The 15860-nt window shown below is 37.4% G+C and overlaps 1 protein-coding gene across 6 annotated transcripts in view; it reads left to right on the top strand.

The window, feature by feature from the left end:
• LOC149568973 (Integrin-linked protein kinase family) overlaps window positions 1–15860 on the top strand; it is a 100677-nt gene that overhangs the window by 25775 nt on the left and 59042 nt on the right. For all 6 annotated transcript variants that reach the window (XR_016362673.1, XM_089821787.1, XM_089821786.1 and 3 more), the window contains exons 7-8: window positions 12662–12724; window positions 12913–13034. Coding sequence is in view for 5 of the 6 variants with exons in the window: in XM_089821787.1 (XP_089677913.1) it covers window positions 12662–12724; window positions 12913–13034 (185 nt within the window). In the remaining variant the exon portion in view is untranslated. The remainder of the gene's footprint in view (window positions 1–12661; window positions 12725–12912; window positions 13035–15860) is intronic.

The following is a 15860-nucleotide window of genomic DNA, read 5'->3' as shown; positions in this document are numbered from 1 at the left end:
AACTATTGCAGGAGTACAAGGGTCTGCGTAGAAGTTGGCACACCCTAAGAATTTTTTTTATTTTAAAAATGTAGAAAGTTTCTTCCCAAATCCTTTGCCAACATTATAAATAGGTAAGGGGACAGAGGGTCACCTTGTCTGATACCTCTTATAGTGATAGAAAACTCCTTGAGGACACGATTGACCAGGATAAAATAACGAACACTGTTTACGCATTTCTTGATCAAAGGAATCACCGTTTTATCAAAACCTAATCTTTCAAGAACTTTGAAAAGGAAATCCCATTTGACTCTATGATAAGCTTTGGATATGTCTAAGTTGAGAATCTTTCAAGAACTTTGAAAAGGAAATCCCATTTGACTTTGTGATAAGCTTTGGATATGGCTAAGTTGAGAGGCATTCTTAAAAGTCTTCATTTCTCCATTGAGTGGAAGACTTTGTGGGTCGTAATGGTTGCAGCAAGGATTTGTCTCTTGGGGACAACCATTTTGATTGCAATTAAGGAGATTGTTTGTTAGAGGTTTTATTCTATTTACCAAGAGTTAGAAAAAATTTAATTGACCGTATTAGAAAGGCTTACTAGCCCAAATTCATGGAAAGAGAGTGGCTCTTGGATCTCAAGATCCAAAGCACTAACAAAGCAATTCAATTATATAAGAATTCTACTTGTATTAAAGAAGCCTTTGGAAGCAACAATCACATTAAGGTCCACTATATCCTAGAAATCTTGAAAGAAAGCGAGAGGGAAACCATTGGAGCTTGAGGCTTTGAAGACACCCATAAAGAAGGTGGCATTTCGCACATCCTCTGTCGTGGTTGCGACTATGATTTGCTCACGTTAGCCCTAGAAACAACCCTTGAGAAGCAATCCAACATTTGGGCTTCCAAAGTACAATCAACAATACAACTGTTGTGCTTGAAGGTCTTGCAAGAGATCGAGGCCAAGAGACCCAATTTCACACCCTCCGTGATGACCCTATTATGCTCATTGTTGAGGCTAAGGATGGTGTTTGTTTTCTTATGGGTACAAGTTGTGTGATGGAAGGAGGCTGGGTTTACATTGCCTTTAAAGAATCACTAGACTTGGGACCTCTATTTCTCAAAAATTTCCTCCCTATACAGGATGCTTTTCTAATTAGTTCTTAAAGCCTCCTCTTTTGCATGTGTTACCAAGAGGTTACCCTTGACTATATGCTCTTGGACATAAACCAACTTCATATGAATTTTTTTTTTTTGCTGAATTTTTTTTCCCAAATGTGAGCCCGTTTCATCCCTTTACATTCCTTCTAATAATATTTAATTTATGAAACACCCGGAACATAGGGGTTCCTATCATTGATAAGTCCTACCATGCCTTAACACAAAAACATAAATCAGGGTTAGTGCTCCACATGACTTCATAGCCAAAGGGACTATGTTCATTCTACAATCTATTTTTTCGATCCTGTAAAAGTGGATAATGGTCAAACATTGTTTGAGGAAGAGGTGTCAGGAAGGAGTTGAATGCTATATTCCAATTAGAAGAGTAGAGGAATCTATCAAGTCTCACTTGGATGAGGTCCATACCTTTCTTGTGGTTAGACCAAGTGAAAAAATATCTCATAAGATCAATCTCAATTAGGCTTAGTTCATTAAAGAAATATGCTAAATCAACCAATAGTCTTCAAGGAAGGAGTTGAATGCTATATTCCAGTTAGAAGAGTAGAGGAATCTATCAAGTCTCACCTGGATGAGGTCCATACCTTTCTTGTTGTTAGACCAAGTGAAGAAACCTCTCGTAAGATCAATGTAAACTAGGCTTAGTTCATTAAAGAAATATGCTAAATCAACCAATATAGTCTTCAAGACTACCTATTTTTTCCAAGGGGCAGAGTGGACAGCTGAAGTAACTAGCAAGGAGCTAGTATGAGGTGACGAGTTGTTGAATAAGGGATGATATCTCATTCCAAACCTTTTTCTTGCTAATGTGTGAGTTGGGTGCATAAACATTAACCATGAACTTGGTAACCGAAATATTCTGATTGGAGAAGGTAAAAAATTTCCAAAAACCTTTTGTGGATTCCACATGGTGGGAATACCACGAAAAGCACCATTGGCTTCTGCCATACAAAATTGTGATTGCACCACAAAACCCTCGTAAGGATGCTGAAATAGGATTTTGTCATCTTTACTTCTTGGAGGAGAAGAATATCAATACCATTTTCTAGGATACAATTCTTAAGAGCAAAGTGTTTTTTGGGCCCATTCAGCCCCCTAGCGTTCCATGAAAGGAACCTCAGTTCTTCATCTTGGTTTTAGATTCTATGGTTGTATGCCTACCATTGGCGATTTCCCTTGTAGCCTCCATTTACCTTGTGACAGTCAACCAACTTTCCTGTTAGTGCCCACATCCACCTTGTTTTTCCTTTTCTTTTCCCAAATCATCCATCCATCATCATCCACCATTGTACTAGTTTATGCTCCTCGTGATGAGAAGGTTTTGCTCATGGTTGAGGCATAAGCAGTGGTTAGGGTGAATCAACACTGTTATCATCAGGGGGAGATGTAACCTCCTTTTTGGGTATGGTGGGAAAGATTCTCCCTCTTTTAGAACCATTGCCTGATCTTGTGCACCTACTAGAGCCTCTCCCTGGTCAACTTTCTTGGGAGTTTCCAGTAGCTTAAGAAGCCTATTTGTGAAAGGATATTCATCACTATCAAAATCTGAATCTAAACCCTCTCGAGGTGCACTGACCCTCAGAGGTGAGGTAGAGATACACTTTACTTTTTGTTCTTTTTTAGGGGCTTTGCAGTCAGAAATCACATGGCTCGATTTATTACACTCTTGATAGAAGAGCGAGGCATTCTCGTATGCTAGTGCATGTGTCCGCTTCCCCAGTTTTGATTCTAAAGTATTAAAATTGGGTAGAGTTTCGTAAGGTGCTGCCAATCTGACAAAAGATTGGGTCATCCCAACATTCGAGTTGGAGACCCAACATGCGAACCCACATGGGGGCTGTTTGACTAGATCATTTGCAGGGTCTAATCCTGACTTCCAATGATAAAGTGAAAGGAGATGTTTCCTATAAATCCATTAACTAGATAGAACAAATGTCATATCCCCTGCTGTCATAAATTAAAAAGGAAATAAGGTCCCAAGCATTGCACTAGATGCAACACTTCCTTTGAGCTTCCATCTCTGAGGAGCCCACTTTTTGACCATACCAATGGTTGGTTAGAAAGAGAAGAAGCGATTGACCAAAGTGTTGTGCATCAAAGAAATAATGTGATTTGTGCGCAATTTGGTTCTGCCTTAATCTCAACCTCTCTCTGGCAGTCACCTGCCCGGATTTGTTTCTATTGGTCAGACAGAGCATCACTCTGGGTCTTTGCCTGGTCCCTCTTGAACCGTGTCTGAGAGACCACACCTATCCTTGGACAACTGAAAAAGCAGTTTATTGCAAATTAAGCTAAATCTGGTGATAGGAACTGTCACTTCCTGCTGACAGGAGCTATTCTATTCAGGCGACAGGAATTGCACAAAAAATTCATCAAAGCTCAAAACAGAAAACTAAATGTTCAACGTAGAATTTATAAATCATGAAGCACATGAATCAATTTAGCCTTATTTACAAATACATAGGGATTATGGTAGATGCCATTCCCTAAAACAATGTAAAACATAAGCAATAGAAATCACACAATCATAACTTGCAGAAAAATAAAAATATATACACTCATTCGGTCACTGCAGAGTTGGTGCCCTTCCTCCCAGCGAACCATTTGAAGGAAACAAAGTTACAAAGTTTTTGAAATCAGCTAAAGTATTTATTCTGCAATTATAATGATTTCAATGTTTCATACATTCTTCTCTTCCTTTCTTGAATACGTGCTGGCTTATATAGCCTTTTACACATAAAACAGAATATCTATTTTGATGATGACAATTCAGTCTTTATGGCTGAGACTTATTGTTTTTTTTAAAGAAAGAGTATAAGGCCTGTGACCACCCTTTCTTTAACATAATATGTTGATTTTTGCAACAATATACTAATCATGTCTTTACTAAACCGATTTCTTACCAATATAACAATCACGCTTTGCTGTCATCAAAATAATATAACTGAAATTAGCCATGGTAATTTATCAGATTGAATGATGTGGAGAGGAAGTATAGTAGCTGGCAATATGGTCTAAACAACAAAAGATGACACCAATTATACTCACAAAAATTCAATTTGGAGTCTTGGCCGCAACAGTAAATCAGGAAATGTTGCCTTGTGAAAACCATTCATATTCTTCCGATCCTTCATTCCCTGAGGATTTTGCTGGGAGGAAACCGAAATGGGCTCATTGTGGACAAAACCCACATCTTGGATTTTTGAAATTTATCCTCATCTGCTCGCAAATTACAATCCAGAGCTGATTGTTCTTATTTGCCATATCTTATACTGTGAACATTTGAGCATGAACTGAAGTGTGTGCATTTCAAAAAGAGTCTTGTTACAGTGCTGCACATAAATAGGAAATGGAAAGAAATTTGATTTACCTCTCTTATCTAGCAAGTGCTTTTTTGAATGTAAATTCTAATATTTATTTTCAAATGCTCATTAGTACTGTAAGACCAACACAATAATTATCTTTTATCTTTTTATCATAAGACTATATTAAATACCTCTTATGCATTTTAATCATAAGCAACATAAATGGTACAATTTGATAGGAAAATGGAATATAATAATGGATATAGAGGTCAATAAAATGGGTTGAAATGTGGCCTAAAATGCAACATAAATGTCTGATGTTTGAAAAGTTGCAGAGAGGGAAAAAAATTACAAGATATTTGATCTTGTCATATAGTGAAAATATTGTTATGACTAGGTGTTCTATATCAAGTTGCAAGTTTTGTGCAAGTGGACGTATTTTTTGTTTCCATAAAATGTGTTGTACATAGATCATCAATTTTGAAGTTAGTAGACAACGAAGAAGAGCTTAAGTTGTGTGATGGATACATAATTTGTATGTTTAATCTTCTATGTTTAATCTTGCTTCCTAAATCTCCTAACCCTGAGGTCTTCCAACTAGGGTTTTTTGTCTGAGTTTTTTTTTTAAAATCGTGGATTTTTTCTAGGAAAATAGCAAAATTGCGGATTGGAGAAATCAGACCAGTCTGTCCTAACCGTGACTTCAACAAATCGCGTGTTTCTACATCACGATTTGGCCGCTGGATTTGTGATTGGACTCGATTGATTTTTGGGCCGGATTCATCTACAAAACCGCGAAAGAAAGGTCTACGTTTTTTGGCTGCCATTTTCCAGACGGCTCTGCGTGTTTTACAAACACGTGAAATAGCAATATCCACCCATTTTTGGAGGTCCAATATCATCGTTCTTGTCTGATGGCTCTGTGTTTTTTCCCAGCAAACACCTGCCACTACAAAATCAACCATTTTCTCAACGAAATCGCCATTTTTTGCAGATTTGATCTCCATGGCCGCTGCTTGATTTTTTGTCTGAAACCCTAATTTTTGGGGTTGCAAAATTTTTTTGATTGCAGATTCTTGGTGGGTTTTATGAGAGCTCAATTGGGTTGTCACTTGTTTTTCTGGGTGCCTCGTTTTGCATGCCTTGATTTTCGAGCCAACAGATCCAAAAAATGACAACATTTTCCTTTTGGGTTTTCGAGCTCTCTTTTGGGTCACTCTTTGATTTTACTGGGTGTTTTGGATTTTTGTCTCAAAGAACGTGCCTTCACAATTTTTCATTGGAAAACGTGCCATGGCATCTCTGACAAATATTCTGCTTGAGCATAACTCCAAATTCAATGATCGCAATTATGGAACTTGGAAGCAGTGCATCATCGCAATTTTTGAATATCAGAACACCGATCAACTTGTTCTGGGTATTACGAAGCGTTGGAAGTAGTGCATCATCGCAATTTTTGAATATCAGAACATCGATCAACTTGTTCTGGGTATTACGAAGTGTTCGACTACTCTGGGTCCTAATCAAGATACATGGGATCTGAATAATCGAGAGACAGTAATGCTTCTCAAATTATCTGTGGTTGATGATCAACTTTCTCAGATTCCATTTGACGAGACAACTGCCGAAATCTGGACACATCTCAAAGGTCTTCATGACACTTCTGACAAGAGCAGAGCCTTCTTTGTAAAAATACTCTGTTTTCTATTGTCATGGATGAGCGCACCTCGCTCTAGGCACACCTGAATCGAATTCAGGAAATCCGTGACCAGTTATTTGCCATCGGTCGCAAGATGGAGGAAGAGGATATTATGGTTATTACTGTTCGGAGTTTACCAAAATCCTATGAACATTTTATCAAGACTCTTAACATGACATATTCTGGTGTTGATTTGAAGTTCACTGATCTCTGCACATTGCTGCTTCAGCAAGATCAGTGGAAACAACAGTTCGGTAGTAGCTCCAGTTCCACCTCTACAGAGCAAGCCTTTGCTGCAAAATCCTTTCAGAAGGATAAAGGCAAGTTTCAGTAGCCATCTTAGTAGAAGTCTTCTGCTCTCGCTCTAGATGGTTCCAAAAAGAACATTCAATGCAACTACTGCCACAAGTTTGGACACATGAAGGTTGAATGTCGGAAACGCTTAGCTGCATAGTCTAAGCAGTCAAGTTTGCAACCCAAAGCGAACAGTATAGAGCACACTGAGCAGGCGGAATCTGCCTTTTATGCCTTCATGGCTAAACGACCTACAGATCATGTGAAGTCGTCTGCTTGGTACATTGATTTAGGTGCCTCTCGACATTTCACTCACCGCAGAGACTGGTTTACTGACTACCAACCTTATTAAGACACTATTATTTTTGGTGGCGGAGAAGAGTACACGGTTGTTGGTAAAGGCAACATTCAAATTTAGTTTGTTGGGAGGAATCTCATATTCCTTGATGTGTACTACGGTCCAGGTATTTTCTATTGTTTATTGATGATTTCAGTAGAAAAATGTGGGTGTATTTCCTTAAAAAGAAATCAGGTGCATTTATTGTATTTCAGAAGTTTAAACCCTTAGTTGAAAAAGAGTCTGGGAAATCTATTATGACTCTTAGATCAGACATTGGGGGGGAATTTTGTTCTAATGCTTTCTCCAGCTTGTTGGATACAAATGGCATCAAACGCCAATTAACCACACCCACACGCCACAACAAAATAGTGTAGTTGAACGTCAGAACAGGACAATCACCGAGATGGCTCATTCCATGCTCGAACACAGACATGTTTCGAAGCAGTTTTGGGCAGAAGCAGTTAACATTGCAGTTTATCTGTTGAACCGGTCACCCACAATGGCAATCAAAGGTAAAACTTCGGAAGAGGCCTGGTTAGGTCGTAAGCCCAAAATCAGTCACTTGAAGGTTTTTGGCTACCTTGCTTTTGTTTGGATCCTTGATGCGTCACGCACCAAGTTGGATGCCAAGAGTTAGAAACTGATGCCTAGCGCCTGATCGATGTTGAGACATCTTGTCTCATATATAGTTGTGATGTAGTCTTTGATGAGCAGCGAGGACCATTCATGCCTATTTCTCCTGTTCTTGATCTAGTAGACCAGCCTATGATGGCTCATGATTTGGGAGTTCGGCTTCCATTAGGTCCACCTAATGGGAGGGCTCTAGTAGCTCCTGCAACTCCAGTTATTCCAGTGATACCTGTACAGACACCTCCGGCTTCTCCTGTAGGATCACCTCGCTTTGTAGATGCTTCCCCTGAGTTTGATTCAACTTCTTCTGATGAGGATCCTGTTGATCAAGCATCTCCTAGTACTATTGTTGGTCATTCTCCTAGTACTACTGTTGGTCATTCTCCTATCCAGCCTAAGTGGTGGGCTAAGACACTTGCTGATCTTCGTGATGATGAGCTCATTAATGGGAGAACTGCTTGGAAAAACAATAAAACTACAGATACAATTAGCTTTGCTCTCATGGCCAATATTCATAATGTGTTTGAACCTCAAACATATTCTGAAGCTAAAGGCATTCCAAAGTGGGAACAAGCCATGACGTCTAAACACTAGAGCTTGCTGAAAAACAACACTTGGGGTCCTTTCTGATCTTCCACCTTGGAAGAAACCCATTGGTTGTAAATGGGTCTATAAAATCAAATACAAATCCAATGGTACTTTGGATAAGTACAAAGCTTGTTTAGTGGCGAAGGGCTTTTCTCAGCGTCAAGGCACTGATTATGAGGAGACCTTTGCTCCTATTGCAAAGATGAGCACCATCAAATTAGTCTAGCCATGACAACACAGTTTGGTTGGAAGGTCTATTAGATGGACGTCAAGAGTGCTATCCTGACTGGTGATCTCCATGAAGAGGTCTACATGATGCATCCTCCTGGTTTCAAGGTTGTTGGTAAAGACCATTAGGTTCTCAGATTGGTAAAAGCTCTCTATGGCTTGAAGCAGGCCCCTCGGACATGGTACATCAAGATTGATAAGTACCTCAGTGATCAAGGCTTCAAGAGGAGTTCTTCAGACTCAAATCTGTACATCAAGACTACTTACATCATCCTTCTAGTTATCTATGTGGATGATTTGATCATCATTGGCAGTTCGACATCTTTGATTCGGGGAATCAAATAGAGTTTATGCCAGTCTTTTGATATGACTGACCTTGGGCTCATGCATTATTGCTTAGGTGTTGAAGTTTGGCAACAGTCTTCTGGTATATTCATCTCTCAGTCCAAATATGCCAGGGCCTTGTTAGACAAATTCCGAATGCAGGATTGCAAACCTGCATCTACACCTATGGAGAAAGGTCTCAAGTTATCAACAAAGTCTGATTCTCCTTCCGTTGATGATACTACATACAGGCAACTAGTAGGCAGCCTCATCTACCTCTCTTCTACTAGACCTGATATCAGCTTCGTAGTCAGCTATATTTCATGCTTTATGAGAGTTCCTAAGGCTGATCATTGGATGGCAGCATAGCGTGTGCTTTGTTATGTGAAAGGCATTTCAGATTATGGACTTCTGTACTCTCGAAGTTCTAATCCTAAACTCAGTGGGTTGGCAGATTCAGATTGGGCAGGCTTTGTTGATGATAAAAAGTCAACATCTGGATGTGTTTAGTTTGGGATCCGGTGCAGTCACATGGACCAGTAAGAAGCAGTAGGCAGTTTCTCTCTCTTCTATAGAGGCTGAATATAGAGGGATTGTTAAGGCAGGATGTGAAGCTGTTTGGCTTCGTCGTATGCTTGGGGATATGCGGATGTCACCAACAGGACCGACTATTCTGTTTGTTGATAACGAAGGCGTTATCAAGTTAGCACGAAATCCAGTCTTCCATGAATGAACCGAGCATGTGGATGTTCACTGTTATTATATACGACAGCTGGTTGAAGACGGGACTATAGATTTGCAATATGTTCCTACCATAGATAAGATTGCAGACATTCTCACCAAGCCTCTTGTTCCTGATAAGTTTCTCTAATTCAGAGGACAACTTGGTGTGTTAGATAGATTAACCATTAAGGGAGGGTATTACAATAATAGATAAAGTTGTCTATTATTAGTTAATGGTTATCTCTTGTAAATATCTATTAAGCTTTAAGTTTTCTTTCGTTTTTTGTTTTCTCTAGAATAGAATGTTTCTATTCTTTACGATCGTTTCCTAAGGAAACATCGTCTCATTCTTTTGTATAAATTGACCTTTCGGTCTCTATTAATATCAAGCAAGTATTTACCAATTACCTCGTAATAGGAACTCGTAGAATGTCCTTGTTTTCCCCAAGTTTCTCAGTTGGATGTCCAAACTATTAGTCATCATCTCGGCCCAAGTAATAATCACGTTTCCTGTTGATAATTCCTTTATGAAGTAAAACATCCAACTCTCAAACGTAACTCTTTGGGGTGTTCCCATGATCTTATTTATCATGATAACCATGTCACGACACTCATCTTTGAAATCTTCATCTACAAGCTTCTTGGGTAACTTGGAATGATGTCTCCTTGGTTCATTAACCCAACTCTTATTGATGATGTCCGTGCAAGCTTCATGCTTCTTCTCATATAGGGACTATGCCTCTTCCTTAGTCCATACTTGCATATTTGGGTAATATGGAATCCTGAAGGTCTCTCTCATATGCATGCGCCAAACCTTCATATGCATTCTTTTTGGAAATTTTATGTGTATTGGGCAAATGGCATTGAGACAAATTTGGAGATTAGATGTCTATTGGGCAGATTCTTTATGTTTTCAGAAATTTCAGCCTTATGGGGCAAGATCAACTTGAAAATCCAAGGTCCATTGGTCCAACCTTCCTAATGCCAAATTGGAAATTTGCGGCCTATTGGCAAAGTTCCTTTCATGTTTTTGGAAATTTTCACTTCATTGCTGTTATGGGGCCAATATTTGAATTGTTTAAGCTATATTGGGCCCATCATTCCTTTGGATATTCCATCTACATTATGCGAAAGCAGCCCATCTATTGGGCAGAAGTTGAAGGTTTGATGGGCCAGATTATAAGCATTTGGATTTTTACCCCTTATTGGGTGAAATCATTAGACTTTCAGAAATTTATCATACATAGGGGAAAGTTTGAACTTGTATTTAGAAACCAAGGCATTATTGATCAAGCCTTATCACATCCTCGTCCAAATTGATAGCCTTTCCCATTGGGCAGATTATGGTCATTTTTGTATTTCACAGTGTTATTGGGCAAGATCATCCAATGAACTTTGGGATTTCACCTGGCATGGAGTGAGATCATTAGTATTTCAGAAAAGCGTACCTTATTGGGCAAGATTACTAGATCCATTCAGAATTTCAGGGCCTATTAGGCAAGAATATTCAGAAATAACAGCTCTATTGGGGGAACTCCATATTGATTTCAAAGATAAATGTGACTTGGGAAAAGTTTTATTTGACAAGATTTTATCAAGTCCATTTCAAGACTAAAGGCACCATTGGGCAAATTCTTCATGGTAGTTCAGAGTCCAGACTCAAGGGCTTTGAGTGGCGGGGCATAACTTAAAATATAACATTTAAGAATAAGTCGCATATATTAATTTCTTATACTCTTAAGTTATTTTTTATGTGTATATTGTCGAGGTGTTTGAGAGTGGTTTTAGATTCATAGGACTTATAGTGGAGATCTAAAAAAAATCCGATTCAACAAAATTTTAGGAATCAACACACTTCCATCAATGTCCTTTTTTTAGGTTAAAAATCTCATCTCTTGTTGATTTGCATCTTTCACTCCATTCTTAAACACTTAGGTTGCAAATGACCCGACTTTTATTTCCACATCCTTAACTAGCCTAGCTTAACCGTCATTCATATCCCTGACCATCTTCACTCCTTAATGAGCCAAAGTTGCTCAAACTCATCAATTAAACTTGGAGACTTAAAATTGCCACTAAGCTGGGACTACTAGGGACAAACACCTAAGCGCTAATAAAAAAGAGTGGGTCCACATTTGCAACAGAGTGATGGTGTGAAAGCCTCACAACAATCCCCTTATGGTTAATGATGTTATTTCTATATTTACCTATGAGTTTGATACCTAAGAACATATACAATCTTTAGGGGAATAAATGCCTATGCTGTGGCTGTAGTGTTTTGAGGATTCCTCCTTTTATGTTGATTGTCTATTATTTGTTATGTGGATTTTCGTGATGTTTTGTAATTTGTGTGCCATGTGTCTTGTTAAGACCAATGTGACACGAGGACGTGTGTCCCCCACCACTGCCTTCTTGCCACGAAGTTGCCGTCGAGATGCAGAGATTGATAGATGCCCCTAGGACGTTAGGGGATGCCCAGTTCTCCCTTGATTGTCTTGGAGATGTTTGCATGTCCCTTGTTGCTGGACGACGTCAAAATGATAAAAAAGGGAGTTTAAAAAAAAAAGTTTCCACTTTTATATTAGGGTTATACTAGTTCCAATGATGAGGAGTTTGAGTTGGAGGATGATTAGAGGCCTCTCTTTACCTCAATTTGACATGATTTTGTACTTTGTTTTAATATCATCCTACTCATTGTAATTATCTTTATGATATTCTTGATATAATATAAATCAGAATCTTCTGTTTGCCGATAATTTTTATTTTTAATTGTAATTGGTAGTTCGATATTCAATCTTCAAAATTAAAACTTTGATGTTCAATTTTCAATGTTCAAGTTTATTGTATTTTGCATTGGGTGTGCTGCAATATTTCCATGTTCAAGTATTTGGTATTATTAGTTCTTGTATTGTAATATATTATTTCATAACTGCCATTTCAAGTACTATGTGCATAGTATATTACAGCGTCTCCCCACCGCTGTCCTCCCACCCTCCTCAAATTGAAGCCATTTTTCCCGTCCTGGAAATCCATCCCTATATCCTGACGTCCCCCAGTACCTGTGTTATACTAGTTAAAACTGGTATACCTACTCTTATTTTAGCTATCATGTTAATAAAAACATTGCAGCATCACTTTCATTGGCCCAACCCTCTATCCCTTTTGAAAGCTTGGCCTTTCAGAAGTGGTAAAAAATGCTTTCAATGAAGTTATTCGTCTTCCTTTTTTTGGCAGTCGAATTTGCCAAAGAGCAACTTTTCTTTCTTTGAATTCTATCTCCTTGCGGTTTTTCAACATTTCTGATTCATTTTTCAGCAGCAGAAGTGTATGGTCAATTCCTTGCTTGTTCACTTCCATTTTCCATTTTTTCAGGGGAATGAATTATTTACATGAGAATAAGCCAGCGCCAATTATTCATCGTGATCTTAAGCCCTCGTAAGTAATTACTCTCAATTGATTTTGTCAAAATGTTTTTGTTACATTCTAAGCTTTTTTGCCAGTGAATTTATTTTGTGAATTTATATCAGCAAATAGGTGAAGTGGTCAGTTTAGGAGTTATATTTTTCTAGACAAAAAAGCATCATGGAAAGCTTCTTACAGATTTAATGCCAGTAAATTACCAGAAATATACTACGGGATGATTCGGGGCATCTTAAAGTTGCTGATTTTGGGATAAGCAAGCTGCTAAGGGTGTCAGCCAGAACACTCAAAGAAGATGGATCATTCAAATTGAGTGGGACTTCTTGTAAGTCATTTTTTCCGTTCTTTGTGCGCAATCAATATTTGCAGTATTTCCTAAATGTTTTATTTTTTAGAAGAACAGTTTAGATTTTTATTATGAAATTCATATCATGCTGTACTCTGCATGGTTGTTTCTATTGTACTTTCACACCACTTTTTTAAATGACTCAGCTGAAGTAAGAATGTACTGATTAAATTTATGGGAATGACACTAGTATGGTAAAATTAGTCACAGTTTCATCAAGGGCAACTTAAATGAACTTTTATACTTGTTGGAAAACCATGCATTGTTAAAGATTTGATGTATTCAGAACTAGGAGGCTTCTCATGACAACACCAAAGTGCAACAAAGTTGATATCTCTTAAGCATTCTATAGAAACAAAATGGAATTCATGTCAAAAAAAGCAAGAGAAAAGTTATCGTTGAGACAAAATCTGGAATATGCAGCTATCTGATTGGGTTGGTGTCAATGGTGTCTTTATAAATGTCATGTGCCTTTTATGTTATGTAATTATGTTCTTTAATAATCAGAAAGTATGGCAGTTTTGTGTATGCTAATTCTATTCTATTCAATTTATCCTAGTTAGGAGTTGAACTAGAGTCTAGATTAAATATCCCGCTATGAATATTTGCTCAGATTTTACCAAATGGTCCATGGTAATATAAACAAACAATTTACATGCAATCTATTTTTTATTTATACAACTAATTATACTGAAAATCATTTAATATCAAACTGAAATGGAGAACTGATTAGTGCCATTAAAATAGATAAATCATTACAACATTATTTCCAAACAGATATGAAATACCTCTATTACTGCAAGTATTGTCCTCAGATAAAATCGTCACAAATTTGCCCAGCTGTGAACTCTGTTGCGAATCCACCAAGGAAATGAAGTGGTTTTCTGCGCAATCCACTAGGAAATCTTGAAGGTTTCCATCCTTTGGTTTCAAAATTGAAAGCTAAAAGCTTTCAAAAATCTACAAGATAAAATAATAAATCAAGCATGTTGAGAATGAGCCTCTCAATGTTTTTTAACATTACATCTGCATGACTCTTAGTTCTCCTCTACCTGTCTCTTGGTATTCCTTTCCTTTGTCTCTTTACTATCTCTCTTTGAATTAAAATGACATTATTAGTTTTCACTAATCTCCATTAAAGTCATTATAATACTTTATTAAATAATTAAATTAAGTTGTCATTGAATTTGATATAATTTGTCAACTTGATTATTTAATTGACTTTTAATGCCCCCAAAAGAGGATATTATATTTCTCTCTTTCCAAAGAGTGCTTGCCCCTGAGCCAACTGTGTCTGCATGTTGAAACCAAATGCCTAGATCCCATATCAACATCAAGAATGTTGCTCTACCAATGCACTACGCTACTTTGATATAAACATTACCATACCTGGAATTGTGAAGCCACTTATCAAAATCCCACTAAACTATTGTACCAAATATACCACTGTCAAGATCCCAAATAATCATGGTGACACAACTGTCAAATACGAACAGGTAGTAGTATCTCGAGGAATTATCGACACCAAACAACTCTTAAGTTCAAATGATCTCTCATGGAAGTGTATAACATCTAACGCAGGCACATAGGAAATCATATCAACCCATCCTAAGCTGTTGGTGTAAACTAGAACGACTCCCATAGGTCTGAAAATTCAAAGAGAGATGAAATCAATGCTGTGTAATATATCCTGGTAACTCAATAAAGACCACATCAACAAATTCCTTGCCAATCATGATCTTGGGTAATGAAAAGTGTTGAGTTATGATTGCTGCAAATGTAATAGCACTGCTTATATTTTATGTGTTTTCCAGAGGCAGCAAGCTCTTGCATTTATATTGAGAATGAGCCAAGGAGAGACATGTCCCTTCATGGGACATATCTATTCATTATTATGTGATTAATATAATGACAATTATAATTATGTACATAATATCTCAAGTCATTATTATATTAATTTCTCTAATGTTTACATAATAATATTTATATATATATTATATAAGTGTGTATATATATACTGAATATATATACATATCTTCACTAGTTTTGACTCATAGTATTTATCCAACTGAAGCTACAAAACATCAACACTCCCTCTTAGCAAGGGAGGATAAAACTCATGGTTAGACATTACCTCAATGTAATATCAAATTGACATGATTAAGGATATCTTTGATCAGAAGATATCCACCATTTAGATATTATCTCATAATATTAGGAGTAATAGCCTCAAATTATCAAGTTGCATGATATTCACCAAGTACTCTGAGTAATACCTTCTGAATATCCAGTCACATGATATTCAACAAATACTCAAAATGTCTATAAGGTATTCGTACACGTATCCTCAATGATACTTATAATAGAAACATTATATTCAAGGTCTGTTTAAGGAAATTAATCCACCATGCAAGATATAATCTATCATGATTTGCTTAGACATCATAGATATCCATCATAACAGAAGATTATGTTATTGCAAGATTGTCACTTTCCAATAACTTTTACAAATACAAGTGAATCATTTGAAAGTAATCACTTCCTAATGATGTACATAGGGGGCAAGCCCATTAAAATCATGCAATCACACACATGACATCAAAAGTTTACATGAAGTCACCACGGATACTCTCATGTGGTGTTGTCATGAAATGCACCATGAACCATATCAGAGAATAAGGGTTTTCACTTCAAACTTTTCTCTCATAGAGAAGAATGTATTATGAGGGATTGCACTTTGAACTTCTCCTTCACAAAGAAACTCTAACCTTTTGACCTCCTTGTCCAATATTACTTTTAATGAAA

The sequence above is a fragment of the Cupressus sempervirens genome, chromosome 3 (genome assembly GCF_028749045.1).
Source record: "Cupressus sempervirens isolate cs-2001-9-10 chromosome 3, ASM2874904v1, whole genome shotgun sequence".
Lineage (NCBI taxonomy): Eukaryota > Viridiplantae > Streptophyta > Pinopsida > Cupressales > Cupressaceae > Cupressus > Cupressus sempervirens.
The sequence above is the reverse complement of the archived record's forward strand: the minus strand, read 5'-3'. Positions and strand labels throughout refer to the sequence as shown.